The following is a 25,851-nucleotide window of genomic DNA, read 5'->3' as shown; positions in this document are numbered from 1 at the left end:
GACCGCCTGCTGCTCTGCATGGGGGTTTTCCATGATAGTACAAAGGAAAGAGGACTCGTCACGCCTCGCGTTACCAGATCAACATAAGTATTCATCACAAATTAGGGTAGACTAGATAATAACAATGGTACAACAATGAAAGCTGGATGTGGAGGTATAAATATAGAGTGTGAGCGTGCATGAGTGAGTGACATGAAGAAAACATGAATAATCCAACCGAAATACAAAATCTAACCCCAACCATCCCACCTTCCGTATCGTCTAAACTCTCGCAAGATGCAATCTCGCTTCTCCTTGCCTTCCTTGTCCTTCTCTTTCTCCTTGCCCTTTTCCGACCTCCCGACCGACGATACACTGGGCGTGCGCTGTCGTGTCATGGACGACGGCTTGGGTGGCGATCCTGTCGCATGATAGGCGCTAGAGCCTGTGGGTGTGCTGAGCTCGGAATGGCCCAATGATGGCAAAGACAGTCGATACCAGCCACCGGTATACGTCAAGGCGACTAGCTGATATTCCGCATTGGGCTTGGTCTGCGTCACCACTACGACCCTCAATCCAGCCAACGACACATCGTTCCTCGTCTGGTACATCAGCTGTTGGGGATCGCGCAGACGTGGAGGATAGAGATATGTGAGACGACTGCGTTGGTATTCGGTATTGCGCATATGACCATTCCGATTCGAAATATTTAGGCAGGGGTAAAAAGTTGGTCAATGGTGAGAACGATGATTGACGATTACTGTTGAGAATGAACGATAAGCGCGCAAACAGCAAGGCAAAGACACTCACGAGACGCTCGACAAGACGAGAGTAAATACATGCACGGTCCCTTTATCACTCCATACACACAGTTCTTCCTCATCCGGTCTAAACGCGACGCCAAATATATCTGCCTTGTCAGTTCCGCGTCGTAATTCGCGGACAAGCTTTCCGGTATGCGAGTCCCAGATTCGCACTAGAGTGCCGCGGGATGACGTCGTGGCTAGTAATCTACCGGATGGAGGTAGTGTCAGAGTTGTAAGGGCACTTGTATGCGCCGCAATAATAGAAACTGGATGCTTTGTTGGAGGCGGTGGCGGTTTCTGAGGAACATCCGAAGGTGGACCCTTGGGCTTGGGAGGAACACAAGGCGGTAGGTGTACGAGCTGCACATGGCCCATCTGACGGCCTGGAATTGCAAGTAGCGTCGAATATGCAGCGGTCGCAAGAGCTACTAAGCCTTGAATATTGTTTGAGCATGAATGAAACAAGGCGAGCAGAAAGAAACGGACCTTTGGGATTATCGCAAGTGTCCCATTCGCCATATCGTGTCACACGCTCGCCAACCTCAAACACGACTACTCTACGACGGAGTGCTACTGAAAGCCATCCACGTCTGCAGGCAAGTCCCCGGACCCTTTCTCTAAACTCGAGCTCGGCTACTTCGCACCCGATAGCATCGTCCCAGAGCACGACTTTGTTTGGAGGGTAGAGCGGACTTCGACCACCACCAAGAAGAAATAGAAGAGACGAAGTATGAAGGGGGATAACAGCGGACAAAGTACCTCCAGTAAGCTCTATGTAGCAGTCCATCGGTCAGCTTTCGAAGCCATGCAAGTCGGGACTACGTACCGCGCTTGCGGAGGAGGGTCAGCGGCCAAGTACGATAAACGGCAAAAGCCAGCGGGAGTAGCGGACTGTGAATATGTCGCAATCTGGGTCGAACCTAGCGTCAAATATGTGTATTGGGGCAGTCGCAGAGATCGAATGGCGGGCAAGATTCATGAATGAGGGTAAGCGAGGCCACGAGCTCCAGCCACTTATCCGTCCGTTCTGGCGTTTCAATCACGTGGTTTAAGGCACAGATACGATGTTAATTGGCATGTAACTTTGATGTAACTACATTGACGCATAGAACCAGAAAAGAAAAGAAAGATACATAGATGGTTGCTCCCAAATATTGTCCCAGGTTCTGCTCTTTTGAACCAATTCATCAACTTCGATTACTCCCACCACTCGTAGCAACCGACACGGTCGAACGTGAAGCTAAACGCGGACCACTTCCGACGGTATTTGTTGCATCCCAAGATCTGGGCGGACGTAGATCGACATGAGTCAGCTGTAACCGGGCAGCTTTGAATTCTAGCTCTTCTGCTTGGTTCTGTGCAACAAGCGCTGCCCGAGCTTCTGCCTGTCTCTGCAATTCGGCTTCGGATTCATCAGAAAGATAGTCGGTGAAGCCGCCGTCCGAAGTTACGGTACTATCACTCATGGACCCAGCTGCTCCCCGAGGCATTGGATACGCTATCTTCATCTTTTTTACCGGGGCGTGGGAGTGAAATTGACGGCGAAGGGGATGGATCAGCAGGCCGTGACAGCGAAGGCTTGGAAGGAGGGATGGTAGGCGGCGGAACTAGTGTTCGACGCCGTTCTAGTGATTGATTGGGAGGGGAGCGATTCGCGCTATTGCTCTTGGCTGCAGCTGGTATGGGTGGACGGGTCGCGATAGAATTGCGACGCGGAGTTGTTGACCCATCGAGATCAATGACTTTGCGACCGGGAGAAGAATTATTAGATGGAGGAGTTGCAGGCTTGTCCGGGCCGTCGTTAATAGACTGGCGACGTTCCGTTGGGGGTGACGGCAGGAGATTAGCACCCGTGCTGCGCGAAAGGCTGTTTGATAGAGAAGCAGTTCCCTGCTTTGGGCTGCCTCGCGACTTTGGGGGAATGGAAATGGCCGGGGACTTTGGAGGCATAGCTGTAGTTTTAGAAGGTGGGCTCCCGTTGCTGCTGCCGTTGCTATTCTTTCTTTCTGGGCCTTGGGGTTTTGTTCCTGGAGGACCTCTGGGCGGGGCTGCTGGACTGCCGCCTGGACGAGGAGCTGCGAGGCCGTCGAGAGCAGCCTTGATATCGGGAGGAATAGGAATATGATGGACGATGCTGACAGATCGCCAGTCTGCAGCTTGGATCATGCGCTGCTCTGAAGCGGCGGGGGGCCGACAGCAGCCGGGCCACCCGGGATTGAGATAGCCTGCTGCTTTTTGAGGGGGATTGGTGCGAGCCCACTTTGGAGAAATAAGTAAATAGCAGGTAAAGAAAGAAGAAACACACTTTGCAGTAGCCACAACCGTTAAAAGAGTCGACTATATGCGCGATGAGAGTCTGGCAGGATGTGGCGGCGGCGAGTGGAGCATACCTTCAGCATTCTTTAGGAAGTAGACATCAAAACGAGGATGAGAGGCACGATTACGACAGACCTCACGGACATGAGGACACCTGGAAATAAATGAGTGCTAGACAGTGACGGCATGGAGATATTGACCTAGTAGGATGGGGAAAGACCTTGCACATTGGACAGGTGCTAATGGCCTGGTCGAGGGATCCATAGGCATAACACATGGGCGACAGACTCAGAGTGCAGAGAATGGCAGTTCGCTAAATTGGGCTCGTAGAGAACCCGGCATGTGGTCTCTTCTGATCCCACACACGACGATATCATCGACGTTCTCTCTCACAACTTCTCTTCCGTCGGCACCGCGCACCGCCTCCGTCAACCACGTGCTCATCCTCCTTAACAACTTACAGCCATGGGCAAATCACAGTCAAAGCTCACCCCGGAACAGCTACAAGACCTCCAGAAGAATACTTATTGTATGTTATCCAGCTCGCTCCTAGTTACCTTGTTCAAATACCTTCCTAGTCGACAAGAAGGAGCTCCAGCAATGGTACTACTAAACCCGATCATCTTTTGTTATATCTTATCCTTACCCGTCCAGGTACAAGGGTTTTCGCAAAGACTGTCCCTCAGGACAACTAGACAAGTCCGAGTTCAGCCGCATATATAAACAATTCTTCCCCTTTGGCGACCCCGCAGAGTTCGCCGACTATGTCTTCAACGTTTTCGACGAGAACAAGAACGGTACCATCGATTTCAAAGAGTTTATATGTGCCCTCAGTGTCACCAGCCGTGGTAGACTAGACGAGAAGCTCAAGTGTGCGTCTCTACTCCTTCCATCGCTTCCGATCTTTCTCCCATACACGCTGCAGGGGCCTTCCAGCTATACGATCTCGATAAAGATGGCTTCATAACATACGACGAAATGCTCCAGATCGTCCAGTCCATATACAAGATGACGGGCGAGATGGTCAAGCTTCCCTCTGACGAAGACACCCCAGAAAAGGCAGGCCCATCCATCTCCCCCACCCTCTCTCTTGGCATTAATCCAGCGCGCACAGCGGGTTGACAAGATCTTCCGTAATATGGACCGAGACAAGGACGCCAAATTGACCTATGATGAGTTTGTAGAGGGTAGCAAGCAGGATCCTACGATCGTGCAGGTACGCTCCTTATTATCGATCTCGTGCTTGTATTTTATCTTGATCTCACAGGCATTATCACTGTATGATGGATTGGTGTAGCACATCTGATTTTATCGCAAGTACCCCAACACACGTCTCCAATCCTTCCTGATTGCCATCTTGCTGTATTTTTCTCGGACCTGGTGAACGAACAAGCGTCATCTATGTTACTTATGCCAATGCGAATGTAGCTGTATCCTGACAAATTTGATTTCATATCTATAGAGTCTATCCAATACACGAACAAGTTATCGATCAGGCTCTCTTCATCCACACTTGTCTTCCTTTCACCCACGTACTCTGCACATATCCCTGCTTATTCAACACCACAAGATCCGCATCGGCTCCCGGGCGCAGCGTTCCCTTTCTGTCTTCAATGCCCAAACACCTAGAAGAACATCAGCCCAAATTACTGCAAGGCGATACCTCAACTCCGACATACTTGGCGGGGTTTACAGTCGCACACTTGATAGCTTGCGCCATATCGCACCCTGTAAACCGAGTAAAATTTCGGACGCACTTATCCAGGGTCACAACGCTGATGACCATCAGAATCAGAGGTAAAATCCTTGCAAATAGTACGTACCTTCCGGCGAGGGTGTTCGTACCCTCAAGGTACAGCTTATCTCCTTCCTTTACAAAGCGCTTACCGTCGCGCCACTCGTGCACCCCGTCATGGAGATGAGGGTCTAGAATCTTCATAGCTAAGGGATCAATTAGACCCATGCCCGAAAGCGAAAAACGCAACTTCTCACCATCCGTGATGAGGATACAGCCTTCTGGATACGCAGAGTAAGCCAACTGCACCCGTCACATCAGTCACAGAAGAAGACACGAGACTAGATTGACCTCACCCTAACAGAGTTGGGATGCGAGTGAATTCTATCAACAATCAACTCGTAAAACGGCCTCGTAAAGTCCTGGTTCTCGCCGGCTTTCGACGCCGGGGATTTCTTGTCACGGTATCGGGCGAACAGAGGCGTTTGGGGAGGAGTGACGACATCGTCAAAGGCCTCCGAGCCAGTTACCGGCTCATTCAGCTTAAGGGAATGGGTTCGCTCCGGCACTGGCGCCTGAATGGGAGAATAAGGTCGTCCAGTTATGGGCGAAAAGGGTGAAGCCAAATGAGGAGACGCTCCGAGAAGACCAATGATAGACGGGTCCCGGTGGTGCAATTGCGGCATTGCATTGAAGAGATGGGTGATAAGTCTTGCTCCGTTTCGTACTGCGGCAGTCGCTATGTCTGAAGTAGCGATACTGGGATAAAGTATGTCAGAAATCAGATAATCAGCTCCCTATGAAAATCATCAAACCTGTGTCCTATGGAATATACGACTCCTCGCTTGTTGAGCTCAGACACCGCTTGCATGACGCCCTCGATCTCAGGAGCAGCAGTGATGATACGGACGCCTACAGAGTCGGTCATGAGCCAGTCCTCGCTGTCCGCAAGGTTGACCGCGCCGTACAGTTCCTCAAAAGACCGGAATCCGTCCTTGGCTGATTGGAGGAAGGACGGGGCATGCGCGCCGCGTTTCGCCATGTCGATGAACGGGCCTTCTGCGTGCCATCCCAGTAGGTTCGCCGACGTGGGAGAGCTGTAAGGCCGAAGCAGACGGAGCAAGGTGGGATAGAGCGACCTTTCTTGGGTCTGACCCTGGATGAGCCTGGACAGTGTGATGAAGAAATGGGCGCACAATAATAGTAGGGACGAGCCTGTTGAGGCGTCAGCGGAGGTCTGCTGAGAGCACTGATACACATACGAAGTGACCCCTGTTTCGACAATCTTCTCTGCGACGGAGGCTAGGCCGTCTTTATAGGTCTGCTCATCGCCGTCGAATACTGAGAAATCAAAACCATACGCCCCGTTGATTTGGATGTCGATGAGGCCAGGACTGCGATGCAATCAGCAACTGAAGATGCTACGGTTCACAAAGAGCTACCTGAGAATGTTTCCCCCTAGGTCGATGACTCTCTCGGGCCTCTCCTTCCTAAAATAAAAAGTCCGCTACAATGCGAATATATGAGCATGCAAGGTAAAGGACGACGAAATACCCACCTGAGCATCCAGAATGACCCCCCGTGCTTGATCAATCCATAAGTCTTTTTGAAGCAGAGTCCCATCCTCCTGCGGGAGGAGGCAATTGGTGAAGCAGACGAGACCGTTGGCAGAAGACATTGGGCTACCCACGGATCCTCAGCTGCTCTTTATTGCATTCCGGTAGCCCGTGCCATGTGAGGCTCAGAATTCAACCATTCTTCGGCTTTCAAAAGGGTAACTTGCAGGCCTGAAGCTAGGTTGCACGCATGTGCCCGGCCGGACCAAGGTGCTTCGGCAAATCCGGCAACGCCCTGAGAAAGAAATAAAGATAAATTCAAAGTTTTCCGTACTTTCTGAGTACTCTATCTTCTACATCGTCCCCTACCCACGCATATAGACCACTCGAGAATGCAAGATTATCTTTTTCTGCTTTGAACAGTTTGTTAAAATCTTGTGGCTGGCCTGGCTGACCAACACCTGCCGCGGCAAAGGGAGAAGCCATCATAGTTTGAGAAGCATCTTGAGCAGCCGCTGTTATATCCCATGAGTAACCAACAATAATGACAAGTTCCCTGGACTCACCATTGTCGCCACCAAGTAGAATTCGGTAAAGTCCATTCAGTCCAAAAAAGTTCAAAAAGTACCACGACAATGAAGACACCCATCGAACGTCCATGTCGGGAGTTTCTATGCCTCGTTGAAGCATCGATTTGAACCCAAGGGTCAGAGGAAAAGGTAACTTGACTGAAAGGAAAATGAATCAAACGTGCGGAATCAAATATTCAGCATACATACTGAGAACAAAACCTTGGAAGAAAAAGTTGATCCATCCCATTATCACCATCTGCGGAACCATCATAACCATCTGCGTCTTCATGCCAGCCATCATGCCATCCATGGCAGCAGGGTCGGTTATCGGGTTCGGAGGTGAACTGGGCGCTTCGCCCTCTTTCGTAGGCCCATCCTTGAGGTATACACCCGCCTCGAACGCATCCGAAAGATGTTTAGAAATGGACTGATAAAATACGGGTGGTATTGGCGAATACGCTGATGTGGCACGAAGGATTTGAGAGCGAGCTACGGCTCGTCTGGAAGCTGTTCAGTGACACCGACAACAAGGACTAGGACACGCACTGTTCCCGGACCGCAGCGCGAGTAAGCTTTTTGGGTGGAGACTGGAGGAGCAGCACTACATAATGCCGTAGGATGCCCACTAGGATCTGGAAGGGACTATATAGTACACAACATTGGCGACGAAGGAATGCATACCATGACTAGAGTAATGGGAAACAGGACCCAATCCCGTATCTGGGGGTCCAAGTACAGAGATCCTCTGCAAAGACATGAGAACGAACAGCTAGCAGAGGTAGTAATGAGGCTCACGCTGAGTTGACCATGACCGTTGAGAGACAAATGCCGAAAAAGGACACGCGTCATGAATTGATTGCCCCCGCAGCTTGCCTCCGCTCTTCCATCATGGATAACTCACCGACCTCACTATTCGACTCTTACGAGCAGGACTACAAGCAGCTCATCGATGTACTACGGCCTAAACTCGAGGGCGATGACAAGAATGAAAGTGCAGGTAAGATCCGCCGAAGTTTACCTTGATGTCAATTTCACCGTGTCCCGGTAAGAGCAGCGTAAGTCTACTCTACGGAGAGCCGAAATGGAGCTAGATGAGGCCGACGAAATGGTCTGTTCAAGCACTGTTCTGCGTTCTTTGCAATACTGATATCGGTCTAGGTATCCCAAATGGACATTGAAATACAAGGAATCCCGCAATCTATACGAGCTCAATACCAAACCCGCATGCGAGATGCCAAAGCAGAGCTCTCCCGGTACAAGAAACTACTCAAGGACCTCAACGCCCAACTCGCCCGCAATACCTTACTATCAGGACCCTCTGGGCTCACTTCGTCAGACGAACCATATGGCGTCAGCGACCGTACACGACTGTTAGCTGGCACAGCTCTCCTTGATGACGGAACGAAACGACTGCAAGATTCCCACAGGATCGCGTTGGAGACGGAAGAGCAAGGCACCGATATTCTGATGAACTTGCGCTCGCAGAGGGAGCAGATTGAGAACTCACGGAATGTTGTACGTGTTGCCACTGCGTTTTTAATTTGGCAAGACTTCTGAGGATGCTGTAGCTTCAACGGGCTGATAGCTCTATTGACCGTGCTTCTAAGACTCTCAAGGGCATGATAAGAAGGTAGCACTTTTTGGGTTCCTTGTATCTGCAACGACCAACGCTCATCACAGTATCTTCTGATTTCAGGATGTATCAACAGCGTGTTGTAACCGGTGCTATCATCGGTGTTCTCGTACTTCTCATTGTCATCATCGTCTGGGAGAAACTTAGTTGATTGTTTCTCATGTCAAACGTATACCATACGTACGCGCGACACCTTTCTTATATCGATATCTGTATTTGTTATCCCGTATAGAAATCTATTCTGATAATACGATATGCGTCCAATTGTTGTACATATAGCAACACAAACTCTTGACTCAAAATAAACGAACCAAGCCGGGAAAATGAGATGGAGATTAACTAAAAAAGAGAAGTAGTACTACTATACTGCATATCCGGTACCTCCACCAGGACCACCCCTTGAATCTTCACCGTAGTGCCCCCGCTGGTTGTAATACACACCATATGGATCATTCTGCTGTGAGGAGTACTGCTGATGCATTCCCTGCGGCGGCGGATAGTCTTGAGCATCATCATAGGCTAGCCCGCTAGACTGCTGAGGGGGAGAAAGCCGCCGTGAGTTGTCTGGACTTGCAACGGCACGTCCTTGATAGACATCGTGGGGATCATAATTCCCAGGCACTGAACCATATGGATTTGGCGGAGGCGCAGTTCCAGGGCGGTCTATAGAAACCTGGGATTGCTGACCAAATGGCGCAGCAGAGGTCGCTAGGTGAGCTGTACTGTCATTGTCGTCGTCGTACATCCCTTGTTGAGGAGGTGGGTAGTTATAGAGTGAATCGTCCCGACTGAGCGTGCCTTGTGATTGATTGTAATTGAGATAGGATCCGTTTTGGTGCGCTGAGGCGGGATTGAAGGCGGGCATTGGTGGAGGGTAGTCACCCTTGTCAGAATTGTAGTAGTAGTAGTCTTGGGTATAGGTACTGGCTGGTGGCCCACGGGTGCGAAGGGAAGAAGCGTCATCGAGTTCGTCATCGACAGAGAGATTAGGAAGAGTTGGCTGGGGTAAAGGTGCTCCGACGACTTCGCCTTTCTTGTTCTTGAGGTGAGAGTAATCACCCATAGCTTCTAGTTTGGCATTCTTGGCTGCCTCTACCAAACGTTGCTTCTGTCTGCGTTTGATGACGGTGGTGATACGCTGCACAGCATATAAACTCGTGCGCAGAAAATTTTTTGGCATACGTAACGTACCTTGTCAACTTTGTGACAGCAATATTCCTACAGACAATGCATCAGCATTACGGAAAAATCCAAGTAATGACACCACTTACCTTAAGGTTACCACGGATGTGGCAGAGCAGAGGAATGTAGCATAATCCGGCAACAATCAAGAGTAACAAGGAGCCAGCAAAAACGACGACAGTGAAGAACGTCGTGACAGTCAGAATGGAGGTCGATGCACTATTCCCTATGAAGTATTTCGAGACATCGTACCAATCACCTTCGTTTTGGTGAGCCAGGTAAATAGCATAGAGCGTTAGCGCATTGATGGTCTGACGTGGTCCATCAGCCAAAAGAAGACGCTTCCAACCTAGTCAACCAATAAACAATAGTCACAGAAAAGCGAAGAGGTGCGCACTCTTGAAGGTAAAGAAGACAAAGAAGGCGAAATCGTCGCTCGTCTTGGTGGAATTGCTGATATGATCAAAAAAGCAAAAGTGATCGTATGAACCTGCAAATGATAGTCAATATCAGAGACCAGCCAATATATCAAGAACAATAAGACGGACGCAAGGAGTAGTAGTTGTTGGCCATGACGTTGGTGAAAGCGTATGAAATGTCTCGACTGTTGATGATCTTTTTGGCCTTACGCGCCTCATAACCCAGCTGTAATCCATACGTGAGGCAACGCAAGTACAATAGAAGGGGCTATAGGCTCACTAGAAGGAAGGAAAATATGATGCAACCAACAAAGAGCCACTTTCCAGTGTTGAAAGGAATGGTAACACAGCCTATGTCCTCGCAGCTGTTGAAAATTTCGTTGGACCAGCTTGATGTTGTCAGCATAGTGACGGCGGTAAAGATATCAGAGACGTAGACGAGAAACGACTTCAGGACGATAATGTAGAGCCATAGGTACCTGTAGCAATGATGAATACTGAACAAATGAAATCACGAGAGACGCAGCGTACTTTGCGCGCATGACGAAGCCATTGTCTGTGAACTCCCGAGTATCAACGAAATCGAACTAAATGGCGTCAGATGCAGGATGGAGACGGCGGGAGGCCAAGCACCTTATGGTCGGGCACGACCTCTCGCTTCCACTTTGGACCACTGCAGCACATTTTCTATCTTGGGAACGAGAAATAAAGGGCGACGAGGAAAACAGGATGTTATTGGAGAGCTTGGGGTAGTCAATTGTGAGGTGCCGTCTCGAATAAGGATATCGGTGAAGCGAGAGCGAACCAGTCGCCTCTCAAGCCTAGCAGAGAGCGACGATAACGAGCAACAAAAAGAATGGAGGGACGAGACTGGCGGCACAGGACAAGGCTGGATTGCAAACGATTGATGGTAAGGGAAATGGTCGTCCTCTTCGTTGTCACCCTTTGGTCAAGCGTTTCGGCAAATGCCGAGTCCTTTCCCTAGAGCGCAATGACGACCGTTCAGAAAATAAAAGTACGTCGTCTTTTCTGTCCACAGTATACGACTAACGATGCATAGGAAGTCGAAGATGAGATGGTATGTTTGACAAGATAATCAGATAATTTTCACCGACATGCTCGTTTAGGCCAAAAGTGGGTTATACATGCGCTTTTTCGATATTTCTTCCCTAATACTCCATTTCAGCCCAAAAAAACAAGGCTACTAGTTACCATCTTGGGCAGCTAAAGGCCAAGCTAGCAAAACTAAGGCGGGAACTTATTGCTCCTCCCGGCGGTGGAGGCGGCTGGAGGCGGAGTAGGCTTTGATGTAGCACGGTATGCTCCATTCCCTAATTGCAATTGCTGCAGATTGACTGTATCCAGGACGGGCATAGCTTCTGTTGGTTTCGTCGGGTTTCCCTCTGTAGGAAAGGTATGTATGCTCGGATGTAGCATTACCTTTTAATTAATGTCACTTCAAGTCGACACTGATGTCCAAGCTCACGGGGACACACTCCGAAGTCTCTGCTATTGATTTCACGACGCTGACCACCGTTCCGGGACTGTCAAGGTGCATGGTGCCCCCATTCAAATATTGGATCTCCGTGAGTGGTCCGATGCACGTACATGCGCCTCGGCTGAACACAGCGAATCAGCTGGTATTATCGAAGGAGCGAATGATGGACGTGGACGAGGTCGACAAGGTAAGCTTTGACATTTTGACCTCGTGCGGCTCGATTTCAACCCTTCTACAGTCATTGCTGGTATGGCGTCCGACATCCAATCAGATTTTCTGTTAAATGCACTCCGTCCCAGTCGCGCGCACATGCAACCTCATTTTTATCGTTCTCGACGTGCTAAAGCCTCTCGGTGATAAGAAGCTCATCGAATCTGAACTGGAAGGCTTTGGGATCCGATTAAATAAACGGCCACCTGCTATCCTTGTCCGCAAAAAGGAAAAGGGCGGCATTGCCATCACAAACACCGTCCCTCTGACTGACATCGATCATGACGAAATCAAGGCAATACTCAGCGAATACAAAATTAACAATGCTGATATCGCTATTCGAGAACCGGGCGCTACAGCGGACGATTTGGTGGACGTCATTGAAGGCAACAGGTTCGTGACTCCTCTGTTATCGTATATTTAATAATTCATCTTGACATTAGAGTATATATACCTGCTTTATATGTGAGTATCCTGACAATTCCCTTATATTATCATGAAGGAATAATCCAGAAATCCAGGTCCTGAACAAGGTGAGCTAATAACAGCCGTAAGTCTCTAATTCTAACGCTCTCAAGATCGACGCAATATCCATCGAGGAGCTTGACTTGCTGTAAGAATGAACTGTCTACGAACCGACCAATTGCTCACGATTCATCAAGGTACAAAATCCCGAACTCAGTTCCCATATCGTCTCGAGAATGGATGAATATTGATGAACTTGTCGAGAAAATGTGGGAAACCCTTAACTTGGTTCGAGTATACACCAAGCCACGGGGTCTGGCTCCCGACTACTCTTCACCCGTCGTACTCCGACGAGGAAAATGTACAGTGGGAGACTTCTGCAATTCGATACACAAGGAGATCGCCAAACAGATGAAATAGTATGCCTCGACCTTTCATCCAAACTCGCTCATCCTGACGTTACCTCTAGTGCTATCGTATGGGGTGCCAGTGCAAAACATTCCCGGGGCCAGAAAGTTGGGCTAGATCATGTGCTAGAGGATGAAGACGGTGAGTTATATCGACTGATCATGTCATGATGCTCATTTTCTGTAGTGGTGCACATATCAAAGAAATGAGTGTCTTCTATATCCTTGTTTACAGGAATTTGTAGCCCTAGTCAAGTTTTATGTCTACCCTACGGCGTGTATATGAAGTCGATTGCTTTGAGAGATCTGATTTGGAACTGAGGATGTCCTCTCGTTCGTATTTTCAAGTTGGAACCTCTGAGACGCTCCCGCTTCCCCGTGACTGGGTGATCCGTTCTCTTTCCCTCGGTTGCCTCTATTCTCCGCTGCACCATGATGTTATGCTGGCATTGTGTTTCTATCTATTCGAGCTACAGCTGCTACCCCAAAATCGTCAAAAAATGTATCCCACCCTCATCGGATCACCAATTCTTATTATTCACTCGACCCTGAACATCCATGCTCTGCTCAAAAAATTCTTCGTCTCCGGTGGAGTTGTATGACAGTCGGAAGCAAAGTTTAGAAGATATTGCATTGACCAGCATTTCTTTACAATTCTACCCCCCAATGCTCAACGATGGACACAGCCTTAGAGCGCAATCATTTTGAAGTGTCTTCCATTGTACCAGGCGGTTTGACCGCAACTCACATCGTAGCCCCGAGCGCCTTATCAACGATAGTAACAGTATCTAACCAATGCTCTTTCCAAAACCACTTATCCCGTTCTAGTTGCCGTGATTACCAGCTCTGGATATAGCAAGACAAGTGTCAAGCTCGCGAAGCTCCTAATGCATTATTCAATTCAATGGATCACTAGGTCCCACCAAAATCACCATGTACGTCGACCTCAAGGCGGTTGCGAAGTGTGAAATTTGGATCCATGGCCCGGTCTGTTCTCTATCGGCATTGATGTCAAGGCGCTTCGATTTCCCAAGATACACTCCCTGACCTTTTGTATTACCCTTTCCCGACAACAGCATGTTTACAGACATTTCGTGCGACTTATCTGCTACTTCGGCTTGCAAGAATCTTAGGGCGGTGCTATCGAATACGGATACGCCTTTGGTACTCGCCCGTGACGGCTTACGGTTCTATCACTTCAACATTCCTCAGCGCGTCAACGCGAACCCAGTCCCCGACGCGGTCGAGGTGCTTCTCACTCAGACTTGGAACCTTCCACTCCAGTTTCTTGACGCCGATTTCTGCTCATAGAGGCTTAGAAAGATCTCTAGAATTGTCAAAGAATTGTCGCAAATGATTCCCATTTCACAGCTACAAATCATGGACGAGACAGTCAACGTTCACTAGTTTGTTGCAAAATACTTCAATTGACTGAAGAATTGAACATGCGCGGATCAAAAGTGCAAATATAGTCCAGCGGTTAAGCGCGTAAAGATCGGGCGGTAACGATCACTTGTACTAGGGAAGTTCTAGCACGAATACATGTTTCAAATCTGAGTTCAAGGCATTCTTACCCATGGTCGAAAGTTGAAACACAGCCCACGGAACAATCAAGCCTCGGTCATTGTACTTTGGCGACATCATCCGTTGACTCAACTACATTCAAATACGACAATACTGGAGATTGGATTTCATCCGCTGTAGTGTGATGGCACTGTGAGAATATCGGGTGCTTCAGTTTCCGGAAGTTCGCTCTTAAAGGCTACTGGATTACACGGAGGCGATGCTTTTGTCTCGGAAGAAGATACAGCGTGTAACTGGTACCGAGATTAACGCGCAGCGGCAGAGCTTTGACACTAAAAGCGTGCATGTTAGAAGATATTTGTGCTAAAAGTGAAGATGAGGCGCCACCTATGCGATATGACGAGGAGTAATATCATGATGGACGATTTCGAGCCCCTGCATCAATAGTCATTGTTGCTAATTGTCCATCAGCATCTTCAATAGTGACATCAATCTTGTCAAGGGCCGGCTCTGCCTCGTTCCTCACTCCTTCATCAGACTCTTCATCATTTGGACCGTCTTCGGCCTCGAGATTCATGACCTCAACGAACCACTTGGCCCCTTCGTCCCATCCAGCAAATTCCGCCTCCGCCAAGGGCGAATGTCCAGCCGCATTTTTTATGTCAATGAGATCAACGCCTGGACCACCTGGAAATTGAACAAGCTTCTGTGCGCACGCAAGATGAGAATTGAGAGCGACCCAATGTAGTGGCGTCGACTGCGCCGCGTTTTTTTCGGAGAGCAGCGACGGAGGTATGATCGGAAGGAGGTAATCCAGGAGATCTACGAATGCGGGGGTAAAGATGAGGTAGGAACAGGGAAAGTGATGCTTCACCCGCATGCCCATTCCCACATATCATGTGTAGAACCGTATTGCCATTATCATCTCTGATTCCCGAGAGCGTTTCGACGCCGTACTTGTCTGCGAACAGCTGGACATCTTCAATATCACCATATCGGCATGAAAGAAGAAGCTCGTCTTTGTCGGTCGCGGTAGGGCTGTTAGAGGCCATGGAAAGATATGGAATATCCGGATACTGGAGGTTCTTCGCCAATGATGGGATGCAGTGTAGTCAAGGAGTAAACGTTCAAGTTGGCAAAATCTTCAGTGTTCGCAACTGGAAGTTTGAATGTGCACATGTTTGATTGTAAAGATGGATTCAGTTTCGGTCCGAGCTGCCGGCCTTACCTCTTTCATCGATCCGCCCACGGAGAGCCAGCTGTATCCTTGAATCACCACAGAATCATCTCTGAGAACAATATTTAGCTTTCTTGGAACGCCTTGGTATTCTTAGTATCCGGAATTGCCGTCGCCGGGTACATCACCGTATTTTAAGTATATTACACGGCGCACCATGTGCCGTGATATCAACCTGGTGAAGGGATAGCACAAGCTGTTCCCTTCTGCCGCTGGGCCTCGCTTTTCATCAGCCCATCATCATGTGAAGCCATCACTCAAGTATATATACAGACGCGTGTGATACTTCTATTTCTCCCTGACAAGCCTCTCTTTCCGTCACCAAGCTCCTGCGTCTGGGTCTATTTATCCTCCTCGCCGGCTCGAGCTTTTCTTGACTGACGATCTATGTCTCATACATCCCCTACTACGTTCTTGGTCTGGCCCCTTTGCTCCTTCATCGTGAGTGGGGTCGATATCTTTCAGATAATATCCTCTACTGACTGTCAGCGTAGCTGTTCTCATTTTTGCTATATCATCTATGGTCCTTTGACAGATTCAAATGCCTCAGGTATATCTCTATTCTATCCTCAAGAGTTCTCCCGTAACGATGTTTATTTTGACTAGGTGGAATAATGGTCCTGACTCTGGAGCATTCAAGCGTGTCATGACAGTACGCACCATCTCTCCTTCTCATCGCATGTCAACTCACCAACCTGCAATAGTACACCTACCTAATGAGTGTACCACTGATACTCATATTTGCGACTGGTTTCACGATCATCAAATACCAAGAGGGATACATTTTGGATCCTACTCACGGTGGTGCGTTTGAAGTTCATCTATCGCTCTGAACAGTCTGATGATTGGCGTATGTTATCTTATAGTTATCCCAAAACCCTTCCAGTTATGGAGCGAACTGGGTAGAAACTCGATCTTCCCGCTTATGCTTATGTTCTCAATCGGGTGGTCCTTGGAAATGTGCGTAAACTTACCATCGGCTACACACTGTCCTGAAACTGTTCCGCTTCAAACAGGGTAACCCATTTGGAAGGTGTGTGCCTGTATCGTCGCCTCAGCTATCTCAATGAATAATTTCGATGGTGATAGAGCTATGCTTTTGGCTTTTCCTCCTCAACGCGAAATCGGGACAACAAGACTGGTTCCACAGTCCGTATTTCAAAACTTGGGCCATCGGATCTGTCATTGCTGTAACATACATGCCCCTGGTGACTATACTCACAAGAAATGATGGTCTCAGGGTACGTTTTCGATTGCAATTACAGGTCAATCTTACTGAGTTCAGGAATTAAGAGTGAAGCGTATACGTTTTTGTCTGGAGGAATAGGAAGCTTATCTCTTACCATTTGGTTTTCGCCGATTCTGTGCGTCATATATGAAACAGATGTCTTCACTACGACTGAAACGTTGTAGATGGTCTTTCAAGTCCTTTTTGAGCACCCTGGTAAGTACTACAGTCGCTTGCTGTATAGTATTAAGCTGACTGTCCTTCAGAAGCAAGAGGGCGTCGATAACTCGACTGTTATTCGTCTCACGAAATTTCATGAACTTAATGTATGTGCGGAGACCTGTCACAAGGCAAGAAAATGATGCAGTGATAACAGATGATTCGGGTCCTCTTTCGCTACATGTTCACGGTGCCCCTCGTGATTCTCGGTGCTGATGGCCTGACTCCACACACCGAGGTAAATGAAAACGCCTTTGCCACAGGTAAGAGGACTTTCTGTCAATCACTGCTATTATTTACACACGCACCTCTCGCAGACCTTCTGGCACTTTTAGCAGCTTTCGGATGCGTTGTGTCGTCCGGTCTGACTCTTGTGGTAAGCCGTCTTAGGACGCCCTAGGTAATCACTAAACTGAATCTCTCAGATCTTCTTCCCCCGGTCTATCGAAGGCGAAATTGCCACACGCGAAGCTGCAAAGAAGATCAACCGCCAACAAGGCGATAGCAACGAAAATATCCACCAGAGCCGTTCAAGCTACGCGCAATCACTGACGTCGCAAAACCACCAGCTCAGCGGGACTTACCTACTTACTACGTCACCCACAAAACCCAACTTCACTATACCGAACAGAGACTCCACTCTTTCAGTTGAAGATGCTCAGAAATCTCCTCATTCCTTAGAATCGGCTTCCAATGCATGGGACGAATCGCCGACGTCGTTGCCCAAGCTCGAACCCATGAGACCTAATCGGCGAAGAGGATCCGAAGTCGAGCTTGGCGGTATTGACTATGGATTGACAGAAGCGAATTTGTCAAAGCACAATATCACGACGTCAAGCCTGAATCCCATCGTCCATACTTTCACGTCGCCGATCGGTATGTATTTTTGAGAATGATGGACTTGGATCAATGGATTCTGACATACGGACAGACATGGTGTCCTCCCCACCAGGGCTAGGAGATGCGCCAGACCCGAAGCTACCTATTTTCAAGGACGGAGTCCCGGTTGACGTTCAATAACCGAAACGGTTAAGACATTTTGGGACAGTGTGTACAAGTATGATATCTGGACCCACTTGGCGTGTGTGCGAGCATGTTATATAATGTATCAGTAATCTAAAATATCTTCCGCAGCCATATCTTTGCGTCCACTCTAGTATATGCACTTATTAATTGTATACATTCACTTTTGGTAAGCCCATAGTACTAGTATCGATTTCGCACAAGACAATTTCGGCCTAGGCAACGGGTCGGATGGGTTTTCGGTTCGACTTGGGTTCGACACCATCTGTTCAACAAAATAGATGGCACCTTCTTCAGAAGTTATTTCGCGCTTGAACATTCTGACCTTCTGCCTATATATCTCCCAGTCTTCCGATTACTTCCGACTGTCGGCAACCACGTCGGGCCGACGGTCGGCTTCAATTGTCAGGCAGCTCCCGACGCCACAAACGAAAACGTCTTTCAATTTGTTAATTCCGAACCACGACCTGCTGGGATCCTCGCTCCGATTTTTACGAAGATCATATCAGTTATTATATCAGCCGTTCCTATCGAGCAAAGTGATTAACACGGCTTTCACAAGTTTTCGATACGGACTTGTCTAGTATTGGAGTACGATGGAAGCAATTAGGATGCATCCATCCCTGGGATACCGGAGGTAATCGTACTGAACTTCTACGCGCGTATTATCAAGACTCATAAAATAAAGTGAAAATTGAGTACAACTGAGTCTCTACATTATCGGTATGAATATACTAGTTTCTACTCAGCTGCTTCTGTCATCGGCCAATTCGAGGTCAGCGTTTCGTCGGTACCTTGACCAAAGCTGCTCCCAGTGCCTAGCATCACAGGACGCAGAACTCCAGTTCGGCCTCGAGTAACTTCGTTTCTTTCAGTCATCCTCCAGACGTGATTTGAAGACCCTTGAAGCTAGATTGGAGCCGTAGCTGTGCCTGAACATACTTTGTTGAGCGCTTCTACATATCTAACTCGGAAGGAGGCAAGTCGTACTTCTCTTAGGCAGTCCTCAAAATTCATCTCTCTTTTAGATGATGACAACACGATAATAACCATTAATGCTGCCGATTCAGACCTGCTCGGTACTGAGACCCGTCTGCCGTTCGATAGTCGCGAATGGGAGGAAGGCATCATACCGCTCGTACTTTTTAAATGCAGCAAATGCAGCAGCACAGACGGGATACATCGGAGGAACTCATTCCGCAAACCATTTGTGCTCTGGAAGACTCAGGGTAGTGTTAAATCATCATCGATATGCTCGCGAAGGTTCGGCTAATCGAATATCAGTTTCTTCTTCCTTTATTTCCACGCTTATCAGCGATACTGTAGGTTTCATGGCTTCGAACTCTTTGCTTTTCTGCCTCATACTACCTTCATGAAGCAAGCATTATGTTCTGGGCACGTCGCTCCTTCCAAACATTTCATGTGCCGACCTTCCATAACATCATTGTTTTGATCAAGGATACGCTTCGCAAGGTTGATCTGCTGACTGACATGGATGACGGACGTACATACCACACCTTGCCTGTCGCAGCGAAGGGCTTGACCTCAAGATATCTATCCATCCGGCCTAATTGACGAACAACCAAATTGCTTAGGTTCTATCCTCGTCGAAGCAGGCTTTTGAGACTTAGAGGCACTTCGGAACGCCCATGTCGTAGTCGGTGGGGTCAAAACACACTTGACTGTGTACCTGACTTTGACATGCCTTGTACAGCGCAATTGGACTGTCAGCAGATACCAAAGACCTCTAATCCGCAATCTTTCTCAGCTGCAGGATCTTATTCACCCTTAACTTATCATTGCGACAGAAGATCGGGAACATCCGTGCTTTCTGTCACTATGTAATCCAGCGAAATGTACAGGGCCTCGCGAATACTCTTTTGCCATTTTCAACCACGAGAAGAACTGGCTATGAGTCTTCCTAGAGTGCTCTTCAGTGTTTCCATATCTTTGGGTGACCTTTAGATCCGCGGCTCATAAGGCCTGTTGGAGTTGCAAGCGTGCCTGAAGTGGGCGTCTCGCTTTTCTCTTGAATATCTTTTTATAGATTTTTTTTTCGTCGTTCAATGCGCGCGGGAACAACGGAATGAGAAAGTAGACCTGCACATTGAAGAGAGGTGCGGCCTCAGCTTTCCGTCATGAATGTATCGTGGCTGAAGACTCGCACTCACAGTCATAGCGAGGTTACAACCTGAAACCATACTGTACGTACTCAGCGCCAAACACAATGCCGATTCCGGATGCAGATGGATATTCAAGCGCTCGGACAGTCTATCACACGCCGTATGCAGCGGTGCTGACTATGAATGAGGCACTTACAATCAATTTAGACGAACTATGTTTAGGCAGTCGAAGAAGGAACTGGAAATTACGGCAGAAAACATACAACGAACACCAGTTTCTGAAACCATAATTCAATATGATGTTCCCATTATGATAAATGTTTGTACTCACCTTATCGCACTCGATTGAAATCTGATTTGGCGAGAAAAATAGGCCTATTATTTCAACCGACACCACAAAAATAAAGGATTGTTTTAAACTGAGGATCTTTGGTAAAACACCAGAAGCATTGAAGTTCCCAAAGTCTAAATTCTTGCTTGCATTAATCAGAGAATATGCGTAGAAGTAAATATGAGGACGGTCTTTCAGTGATTCCAGGACAACTGTAAAGTTTCAGATAGTGCGAGAAGCCGCGACCATTGTCCCCGAATTTCACCCATGGTCAGACGATCACTGTAATGGATGTCAACGTAAAGCCATAAGGGAATGGCGTAGTCCTTAGAGGTATGTCAATCGACGACACCACATTTATCGCCATGCACTACCTCAAGAAAGTCAAACTACCATAATGTAGTTCGTCCTGGTAGTCACAGCGTCTGCACTCTACTAAATGACTGAGAATGGCTTGGGAACATCAACCTCGTGCAAACTGATGTCTTGGTATCCTACCGTCGAATGCCACTATCCTAGCAACGTATCAGAAATGTTAACAGATGGGAAAATTTTATCTGTAGAGAATCATGAGCATCGACTCGGACCGGTTAGATGATACGATAGATGGAAGGTTTGGTGGCCGTAATTCTGTGAGACACATCACGCAACGCAACGAAGGCCCAATTCCAGCTAAATTTGTATAACTTAACATCTATGTTCGAGCAGAATCTTTTTTTTCGGGGGAGTACTTAATGCCATAAGCGTGAGAAAAGGGCACAAACACAGCCACTTCTCAGTTGATGTTCCGAGTCCACCTTTGCATCGCTGGACCCATCCTAAGCTCGCCTATCGAGTATTCGACAGTAACCAGCTTTAACGATGTATGGCGTATTCTCCTTCAATGCATCGCCGAACGTTAAAGGACTTTGCCATTATGTATGCATCGAAGAACTGCCTGATTCAGGGATCAAGCTAAGCCGGACGTAATCTTTGCATATTCTTTCCTGGCGGCGTAGTACTCATTGGAGCCAAGACAATTAATAGCCTCAAATCTGTGCCATCACGGCCCAGAATACTACCCGAGTGGCTGCATTATGTGCTTCACGGCTTTCTACTCAGGCTTCATCTTGAGCGTCTATCATCACTTCGACTAAATTGAAACCGAAAGCTTCGTTGATACCCGATATCATGCTGATGTATCATGACGCAGATTGGACTAAGCGGAAACCCGTCTATACCCAATAGTGTGAGGTGTACCTGTTCCCTGTTCTTCATTTTGGTGAGATGAGGCCGCACGATGATGTGAAAGATCTAACCGGTTATATCTACTTCAGGCTTCTCTCCTCGAAGATAGGAAGAACAGTATCATTGCTCCTATCGACGTTGGTCCACTGGGCGTGGAGGGTTGTGGTTTACCCTGTATCCGTGGAAGTACAGGCTCGGTTGCAGGGACGTTATGGCAGCTAGCACATCAAAACATTTTTGGTCTTTTGATTCAAGTTGAACCGTCACTTCGAATGAAGAACAAGTGGAACTTTGTTTCCTTGCTCAACTGGTCGAAGAGATTTCGCCATCCAGACAGTATCGGAGCGGGGTTGGGGATCTGGAACTATTATGCTCTTCCCCGACTTACCTGACGGCAGGTTTAGTGTTTGCTCTTGATCTGAGAAGACGGCTGCTTTCCAAGTTGTGGTTTTGCCTCCTATAGACAATGTCCACCGCCAGAATGGAATCTCTCTACGTACAAGTCCGTTGAGTCTTGCTTGTAACACTCACGTGCAAGGTAAGATCAAGTAGTTTATGCATTACCCTAACCAAGATCTTGGAAGAGGTCGCAGTCGATGTTCCACTGGTTCGGATTGAGATCCTGCCAGTGGGTCCACAGTCTTTCAATTCTTGGTTGTGTCCAACTTTCTGTCTATCCGAAGAATGTACTCCAATCAATGAAGATACTTCTGCAGTGACTAAAATCTAGGTTTCTGTACCCGATCCTGTCCTTGACTTCCCTCGTATGTCACCTTATCCAGCCGCTTGGCTATACTAGTATGGTCAAGATCAGGTGAAATTCCGAGAGTAACCATTCGCTGTATCTCGCGACGAAAATTACAAAGATTGCTCTCGGGTAAGCTCAATTCTTATATTCGAATCGCGTCTGTATCATGTATCCGATGTTCGTGTATCTCAGTTTTATAATAATAGTAGTCCTATGTGATCTGTTAATAAATTATTACTATGCACCAAAGGACAAAATACCACGAACGCAGTAGACTGGTGACCATCTCTCTAATCACACTATCCATCCCTACCGTAGTCGTGTAAACGAGAGGCTAATATGCACCAAAGGACGAAATACCACGAACGTGGCAGAGGATCAGCGTGAGGAAGTTACTAATTAGGGATCATCGATGTTTCTTTGTTCGACGTCATCCTCAGATATAACTGAGATGGCAGTCCTTACCTCTTCTCATCGATCTACCATCGTCTTCTTCCATCGTTCAGATGGGGCAAAGGCACCAAGTTTTCGCTATAGCCAAGGTCATCCCCAAGGGCGACACCAAAGCCTACTATCGTTGTATCGCCGCGTGGCACCACCAATGGTGTTATGGCACACTTCCTCTAAAAGCGACCCGTCGTTTCTTGACCCTTCTGGAGCAGCAGGAAAATGCACAAATTGTCCTCTACGAAATTCGCCGAGTACAGAACAAATATGGGCGGTGGCAGGAGAAACCAGAATTGCCCGATCTTCCTTGCAGCTACATTTCTTTCTTGATGGGCTCAGCATGGAACGTGGACTTGGATGATCCAGCTGATCCCTATTTTCACCGGGGTACATTTATGGGATCCATCCTCGATGCTGACATGGGTAGCACAGAGGGAGGCGAGTTGATTCGTTCCCCTAGATACATGTTTCCTGAGGCTGATGCTCGATCAATCATTTCAGATAACAATGACGGAATCACAGTTATCGATGTCACCGATCCCTTGAAGCCTGCGTACTGCTTCGTATCTGTAAACGGTCTTGAGGCAGCTGAAGAAGTACCTGACATGAAGCCGTTATCTGCTGAGCAATACGTACGTGCGTATTACCCGAAAGAGGATGGACCAAAAGACGTAAGAAATATCGTGCAATGTGATTTTCGAAGCTAAAATTCTGGCGTGTTCAGGCATCCTGTTCAGAAAGTTATTGATGCACTTGCCGATAAAAACCTTGTCACTCTTCGGATGCTTGCGGAGGCATGGCCCGACGAATATAAAGATGACTCCGAGTCCAACGACATCGACGAGTCTCAAATGCCACATAATATCTCTGTAGCGACTGATCTCATCCCTTCTCTTGTCGATCTGACTCTTGGAACCGCCCTAGAGCAAGGTATCACTGCTGGAGATACCGCACACCTCGAAAATCTGGTGTGGCAACCAGGAAAAGCGCCGTTGATAAAGGCAGTTCTTCAAAAGCAGGACCCGTTCCCTGATGCAGGAGTACCACTCTTGACGCAAGTTGTACTCCAGAACCCGAAAGCAGTAGATTTGTCGGGATTTTCCTTGACCACCGACCAGCTTGTATCAGCGCTATCAGCCGTCAAAAAGGATATCGAAACTTTGGATCTGTCTGGAAACTCCAACATCACTATTGAAACCGTCAAAGCCGTTTTGACTGACTGTCTGGCCTTGACACGTCTCGTCCTGCTGGATACGTCTGTCAAAGCTGTCGACTTGCAGACCCTATTCAAGTCCGACCCAGAGATATTCTATCGTCTTCATGATCTCATCCATCCCTATCTTCTCACTGCCACCAAGACGGCTACCTACGATAACGCGTTCTCGTTCATTTCTGTCGCGGGAATCGGAGGCGGCATACCTATCGCATCTCTTCCTTTTCTGAATCCCGCCAAGGTTGTACAGGGTCTTACTGACGCCCTTATTGTACATGCGGAGATGGACCGTCCCAGTTTCGCCGGTCCCGACCAGTGCTCGCTCTTCCCTCAAGTCGCGTTCGGCTCCGCTCTGAGGACAGAAACTCGGCGATGGAGCGAACGTCACGTTTCCTCTTTCCCTCAGGTATCTTTTGATGCCTTCCAAGGTGAAGGATGGTGTTTCGCATTGCAAAATGACCCTATGCATTGGCTAGGAGGGCGCGGGCTCAGCTTCTACGGCTTCCTAAAGGTCGATGGACTTGCGGTCAACGCTGAGGTGGAGCGTCAAAACAAGGCAAAAGGCGACTCTTCTGATACGAAGACAGCTAGCAACGAGAGCAAGGAAGAAGAAATACCTCTGCCACTCGGCATCATCTATGATTTAGATGAATTCTTGGCGGCAATGGAAGCCGAGGGCAGACCTTTACCAACAGAAGCTGCGGTCAAAAAACTCCGTGATATCTTAGAGGCGATGAAATCCAAGCAAGGCATACGCCTCATGAAGCAGAGCTGATGTTATCCCCTTTATCAGAACGATAATCCAAGATGCCCAATATAGTGTTTAGGCCTAAGGTTAGTGAGCGATATCTCTGCAGTTCCAACTTCTAATGCTGCAATAGTTCAGGATACGTATCGAGCTCGTGTATTGACATGAAGAATGTATACTCCACCAACTGTTAAGATGACGTCGAAAGCTTTCATAAAAATACTGAGATGTGCGCTTGCCCAAGCGCTCAAAGCGGAGCTGGTCCGGAAATCCATGTGGCAGGATACACTCCCATCTTTCAATATACTCAACTCGTGATGTAATGCATATGGTCGCAGGGCCAGAGACGCCGAAAGGACTCCTAGACGTCAAGGGGCAATGCCTACCTCGCACCCTTTACAGTGACTTGTCAGGCGAGTTTCCCTGTCCCTGTCGTCCGAATTTACTAGTATACGCTGATACGGATGTAGCTTGAAAGAACGTAGAATCGCTGAGCTTTTGATCCGTCTTCACCGTCAATACTGAATGTCGTTCCCGTCGACATATGTCTTGATCGACATCTCTTCGGAGGAGAGCAATCGCTGATGTACTGGACTTCGGGCGTCCTCAGCCAGCCTCTTAACGAGGAAGTATTTGTAAGCATATAAGGAAGGATCGGAGTTGCGAAGATCGGATTTGCTGCGTCGAAGCAACATACAATTGACTCCTAGCATGAGGCAAAATTATCAAAGGTCTAAATGCTTTGCTTTTAGGCTTCGGATGCGAAGTATAATACCAACGTTGAAGTAGGTCAACATTCTTCATGACCTTGCCAAACGTACTCTGATCTCTTTGCCAAGTTATCAATGGCAGATATATATAGGAGATCAGGACTGTTTCGAATTTAATTAAAGAGACAGAACTCTCATTACGGAAGTCAGCGTGAGTCGTCGATCTTTTTAGGAGACCACTCCGCCCAACATACGTATAGCCTATTAGGTTCGCTCCAAATCATTCCTCGATTCC

The 25,851-nt window shown here is 48.0% G+C and overlaps 11 protein-coding genes across 11 annotated transcripts; 5 read left to right on the top strand and 6 right to left on the bottom strand.

Annotated features, from left to right (window-relative positions):
* Window positions 1-55: 55 nt before the first annotated feature.
* EV420DRAFT_1503922 (WD40-repeat-containing domain protein) lies at window positions 56-1,836 on the bottom strand. Its single transcript, XM_060471209.1, has 6 exons — window positions 1,706-1,836; window positions 1,612-1,676; window positions 1,272-1,556; window positions 790-1,219; window positions 540-739; window positions 56-502 (listed from the first exon to the last, which is right to left on the bottom strand). Exons 1-6 carry the CDS (start codon window positions 1,762-1,764, stop codon window positions 231-233), a joined length of 1,311 nt encoding a protein of 436 aa, XP_060338611.1. The 5' UTR covers window positions 1,765-1,836; the 3' UTR covers window positions 56-230.
* EV420DRAFT_1503921 (uncharacterized protein) lies at window positions 1,837-3,459 on the bottom strand. Its single transcript, XM_060471208.1, has 5 exons — window positions 3,302-3,459; window positions 3,176-3,255; window positions 3,091-3,122; window positions 2,303-3,044; window positions 1,837-2,259 (listed from the first exon to the last, which is right to left on the bottom strand). Exons 1-5 carry the CDS (start codon window positions 3,376-3,378, stop codon window positions 1,973-1,975), a joined length of 1,218 nt encoding a protein of 405 aa, XP_060338610.1. The 5' UTR covers window positions 3,379-3,459; the 3' UTR covers window positions 1,837-1,972.
* On the top strand, window positions 3,460-4,587 carry EV420DRAFT_1503918 (uncharacterized protein). The gene is made up of 6 exons (XM_060471207.1): window positions 3,460-3,630; window positions 3,680-3,704; window positions 3,756-3,973; window positions 4,027-4,160; window positions 4,216-4,317; window positions 4,369-4,587. The coding sequence occupies exons 1-6, from the start codon at window positions 3,567-3,569 to the stop codon at window positions 4,396-4,398; spliced, it is 573 nt and encodes a 190-aa protein (XP_060338609.1). The 5' UTR covers window positions 3,460-3,566; the 3' UTR covers window positions 4,399-4,587.
* A 6-nt stretch (window positions 4,588-4,593) lies between these two features.
* On the bottom strand, window positions 4,594-6,514 carry EV420DRAFT_1635583 (carbohydrate esterase family 9 protein; the record flags this gene model as incomplete). The annotated part of the gene is made up of 10 exons (XM_060476469.1): window positions 4,594-4,726; window positions 4,781-4,876; window positions 4,925-5,042; window positions 5,094-5,139; window positions 5,193-5,595; window positions 5,652-5,986; window positions 6,033-6,051; window positions 6,099-6,230; window positions 6,279-6,343; window positions 6,395-6,514. The coding sequence occupies 10 exons, from the start codon at window positions 6,512-6,514 to the stop codon at window positions 4,594-4,596; spliced, it is 1,467 nt and encodes a 488-aa protein (XP_060338608.1).
* A 36-nt stretch (window positions 6,515-6,550) lies between these two features.
* On the bottom strand, window positions 6,551-8,071 carry EV420DRAFT_458797 (integral membrane protein DUF106-domain-containing protein). Its single transcript, XM_060482215.1, has 6 exons — window positions 7,760-8,071; window positions 7,646-7,709; window positions 7,511-7,596; window positions 7,172-7,464; window positions 6,959-7,120; window positions 6,551-6,907 (listed from the first exon to the last, which is right to left on the bottom strand). Exons 1-6 carry the CDS (start codon window positions 7,771-7,773, stop codon window positions 6,711-6,713), a joined length of 816 nt encoding a protein of 271 aa, XP_060338607.1. The 5' UTR covers window positions 7,774-8,071; the 3' UTR covers window positions 6,551-6,710.
* On the top strand, window positions 7,831-8,805 carry EV420DRAFT_1299684 (vesicle transport v-SNARE protein N-terminus-domain-containing protein). The gene is made up of 5 exons (XM_060468374.1): window positions 7,831-7,961; window positions 8,014-8,072; window positions 8,123-8,479; window positions 8,533-8,594; window positions 8,661-8,805. Exons 1-5 carry the CDS (start codon window positions 7,853-7,855, stop codon window positions 8,746-8,748), a joined length of 675 nt encoding a protein of 224 aa, XP_060338606.1. The 5' UTR covers window positions 7,831-7,852; the 3' UTR covers window positions 8,749-8,805.
* A 1-nt stretch (window position 8,806) lies between these two features.
* Window positions 8,807-11,167, bottom strand: EV420DRAFT_1503891 (uncharacterized protein). Its single transcript, XM_060471206.1, has 8 exons — window positions 10,832-11,167; window positions 10,730-10,785; window positions 10,479-10,677; window positions 10,328-10,424; window positions 10,177-10,269; window positions 9,869-10,128; window positions 9,789-9,815; window positions 8,807-9,735 (listed from the first exon to the last, which is right to left on the bottom strand). Exons 1-8 carry the CDS (start codon window positions 10,880-10,882, stop codon window positions 8,959-8,961), a joined length of 1,560 nt encoding a protein of 519 aa, XP_060338605.1. The 5' UTR covers window positions 10,883-11,167; the 3' UTR covers window positions 8,807-8,958.
* A 22-nt stretch (window positions 11,168-11,189) lies between these two features.
* On the top strand, window positions 11,190-12,988 carry EV420DRAFT_1635579 (P-loop containing nucleoside triphosphate hydrolase protein; the record flags this gene model as incomplete). The annotated part of the gene is made up of 15 exons (XM_060476468.1): window positions 11,190-11,213; window positions 11,259-11,276; window positions 11,326-11,332; window positions 11,385-11,495; window positions 11,575-11,612; window positions 11,662-11,784; window positions 11,836-11,883; window positions 11,935-11,950; window positions 11,996-12,299; window positions 12,350-12,371; window positions 12,428-12,439; window positions 12,485-12,519; window positions 12,569-12,790; window positions 12,841-12,920; window positions 12,966-12,988. The coding sequence occupies 15 exons, from the start codon at window positions 11,190-11,192 to the stop codon at window positions 12,986-12,988; spliced, it is 1,083 nt and encodes a 360-aa protein (XP_060338604.1).
* Window positions 12,989-14,639: 1,651 nt separating this feature from the next.
* Window positions 14,640-15,654, bottom strand: EV420DRAFT_458721 (uncharacterized protein). The gene is made up of 3 exons (XM_060482213.1): window positions 15,531-15,654; window positions 15,177-15,459; window positions 14,640-15,124 (listed from the first exon to the last, which is right to left on the bottom strand). Exons 2-3 carry the CDS (start codon window positions 15,352-15,354, stop codon window positions 14,715-14,717), a joined length of 588 nt encoding a protein of 195 aa, XP_060338603.1. The 5' UTR covers window positions 15,355-15,459; window positions 15,531-15,654; the 3' UTR covers window positions 14,640-14,714.
* EV420DRAFT_458591 (uncharacterized protein) lies at window positions 15,528-18,150 on the top strand. Its single transcript, XM_060482212.1, has 15 exons — window positions 15,528-15,980; window positions 16,034-16,089; window positions 16,146-16,191; window positions 16,244-16,343; window positions 16,406-16,499; window positions 16,556-16,572; window positions 16,629-16,780; window positions 16,833-16,903; window positions 16,953-16,983; window positions 17,034-17,093; window positions 17,144-17,249; window positions 17,304-17,362; window positions 17,412-17,862; window positions 17,918-18,067; window positions 18,121-18,150. Exons 1-14 carry the CDS (start codon window positions 15,927-15,929, stop codon window positions 18,004-18,006), a joined length of 1,386 nt encoding a protein of 461 aa, XP_060338602.1. The 5' UTR covers window positions 15,528-15,926; the 3' UTR covers window positions 18,007-18,067; window positions 18,121-18,150.
* Window positions 18,151-22,860: 4,710 nt separating this feature from the next.
* On the top strand, window positions 22,861-24,873 carry EV420DRAFT_1758490 (uncharacterized protein; the record flags this gene model as incomplete). Its single annotated transcript, XM_060480549.1, has 3 exons — window positions 22,861-23,323; window positions 23,387-23,556; window positions 23,623-24,873. Exons 1-3 carry the CDS (start codon window positions 22,945-22,947, stop codon window positions 24,871-24,873), a joined length of 1,800 nt encoding a protein of 599 aa, XP_060338601.1. The 5' UTR covers window positions 22,861-22,944.
* Window positions 24,874-25,851: the final 978 nt, after the last annotated feature.

Source organism: Desarmillaria tabescens, assembly GCF_030435595.1.
Source record: "Desarmillaria tabescens strain CCBAS 213 chromosome Unknown EV420scaffold_2, whole genome shotgun sequence".
NCBI lineage: Eukaryota > Fungi > Basidiomycota > Agaricomycetes > Agaricales > Physalacriaceae > Desarmillaria > Desarmillaria tabescens.
The sequence above is the reverse complement of the archived record's forward strand: the minus strand, read 5'-3'. Positions and strand labels throughout refer to the sequence as shown.

Excerpts from the sequence above, each read along its gene's own strand:
- EV420DRAFT_1503922 (XM_060471209.1), bottom strand. The coding sequence starts at position 1,764 with ATGAATCTTGCCCGCCATTCGATCTCTGCGACTGCCCCAATACACATA. Across the intron at positions 1,677-1,705 it reads ATACACATATTTGACGCTAG|TCCGCTACTCCCGCTGGCTT; the intron begins GTTCGACCCAGA and ends ACATATTCACAG. Across the intron at positions 1,220-1,271 it reads CACTTGCGATAATCCCAAAG|GCTTAGTAGCTCTTGCGACC; the intron begins GTCCGTTTCTTT and ends ACAATATTCAAG.
- EV420DRAFT_1503921 (XM_060471208.1), bottom strand. The coding sequence starts at position 3,378 with ATGTGTTATGCCTATGGATCCCTCGACCAGGCCATTAGCACCTGTCCA. Across the intron at positions 3,256-3,301 it reads GTCTTTCCCCATCCTACTAG|GTGTCCTCATGTCCGTGAGG; the intron begins GTCAATATCTCC and ends ATTTATTTCCAG. Across the intron at positions 3,123-3,175 it reads CTTCCTAAAGAATGCTGAAG|TCGACTCTTTTAACGGTTGT; the intron begins GTATGCTCCACT and ends TCGCGCATATAG.
- EV420DRAFT_1503918 (XM_060471207.1), top strand. The coding sequence starts at position 3,567 with ATGGGCAAATCACAGTCAAAGCTCACCCCGGAACAGCTACAAGACCTC. Across the intron at positions 3,974-4,026 it reads ACTAGACGAGAAGCTCAAGT|GGGCCTTCCAGCTATACGAT; the intron begins GTGCGTCTCTAC and ends TACACGCTGCAG. Across the intron at positions 4,318-4,368 it reads AGGATCCTACGATCGTGCAG|GCATTATCACTGTATGATGG; the intron begins GTACGCTCCTTA and ends TTGATCTCACAG.
- EV420DRAFT_458797 (XM_060482215.1), bottom strand. Across the intron at positions 7,597-7,645 it reads TTCCCATTACTCTAGTCATG|ATCCTAGTGGGCATCCTACG; the intron begins GTATGCATTCCT and ends AGTCCCTTCCAG. Across the intron at positions 7,121-7,171 it reads CTTCCAAGGTTTTGTTCTCA|TCAAGTTACCTTTTCCTCTG; the intron begins GTATGTATGCTG and ends TTTTCCTTTCAG.
- EV420DRAFT_1299684 (XM_060468374.1), top strand. The coding sequence starts at position 7,853 with ATGGATAACTCACCGACCTCACTATTCGACTCTTACGAGCAGGACTAC. Across the intron at positions 8,073-8,122 it reads TAGATGAGGCCGACGAAATG|GTATCCCAAATGGACATTGA; the intron begins GTCTGTTCAAGC and ends ATATCGGTCTAG. Across the intron at positions 8,480-8,532 it reads TTGAGAACTCACGGAATGTT|CTTCAACGGGCTGATAGCTC; the intron begins GTACGTGTTGCC and ends AGGATGCTGTAG.
- EV420DRAFT_1503891 (XM_060471206.1), bottom strand. The coding sequence starts at position 10,882 with ATGTGCTGCAGTGGTCCAAAGTGGAAGCGAGAGGTCGTGCCCGACCAT. Across the intron at positions 10,786-10,831 it reads AGGTCGTGCCCGACCATAAG|TTCGATTTCGTTGATACTCG; the intron begins GTGCTTGGCCTC and ends GACGCCATTTAG. Across the intron at positions 9,816-9,868 it reads ACATCCGTGGTAACCTTAAG|GAATATTGCTGTCACAAAGT; the intron begins GTAAGTGGTGTC and ends CATTGTCTGTAG.
- EV420DRAFT_458721 (XM_060482213.1), bottom strand. The coding sequence starts at position 15,354 with ATGGCCTCTAACAGCCCTACCGCGACCGACAAAGACGAGCTTCTTCTT. Across the intron at positions 15,125-15,176 it reads ATGTGGGAATGGGCATGCGG|ATCTCCTGGATTACCTCCTT; the intron begins GTGAAGCATCAC and ends CCGCATTCGTAG.
- EV420DRAFT_458591 (XM_060482212.1), top strand. The coding sequence starts at position 15,927 with ATGTCTCATACATCCCCTACTACGTTCTTGGTCTGGCCCCTTTGCTCC. Across the intron at positions 16,984-17,033 it reads AGTCCTTTTTGAGCACCCTG|AAGCAAGAGGGCGTCGATAA; the intron begins GTAAGTACTACA and ends ACTGTCCTTCAG. Across the intron at positions 17,363-17,411 it reads CGTCCGGTCTGACTCTTGTG|ATCTTCTTCCCCCGGTCTAT; the intron begins GTAAGCCGTCTT and ends TGAATCTCTCAG.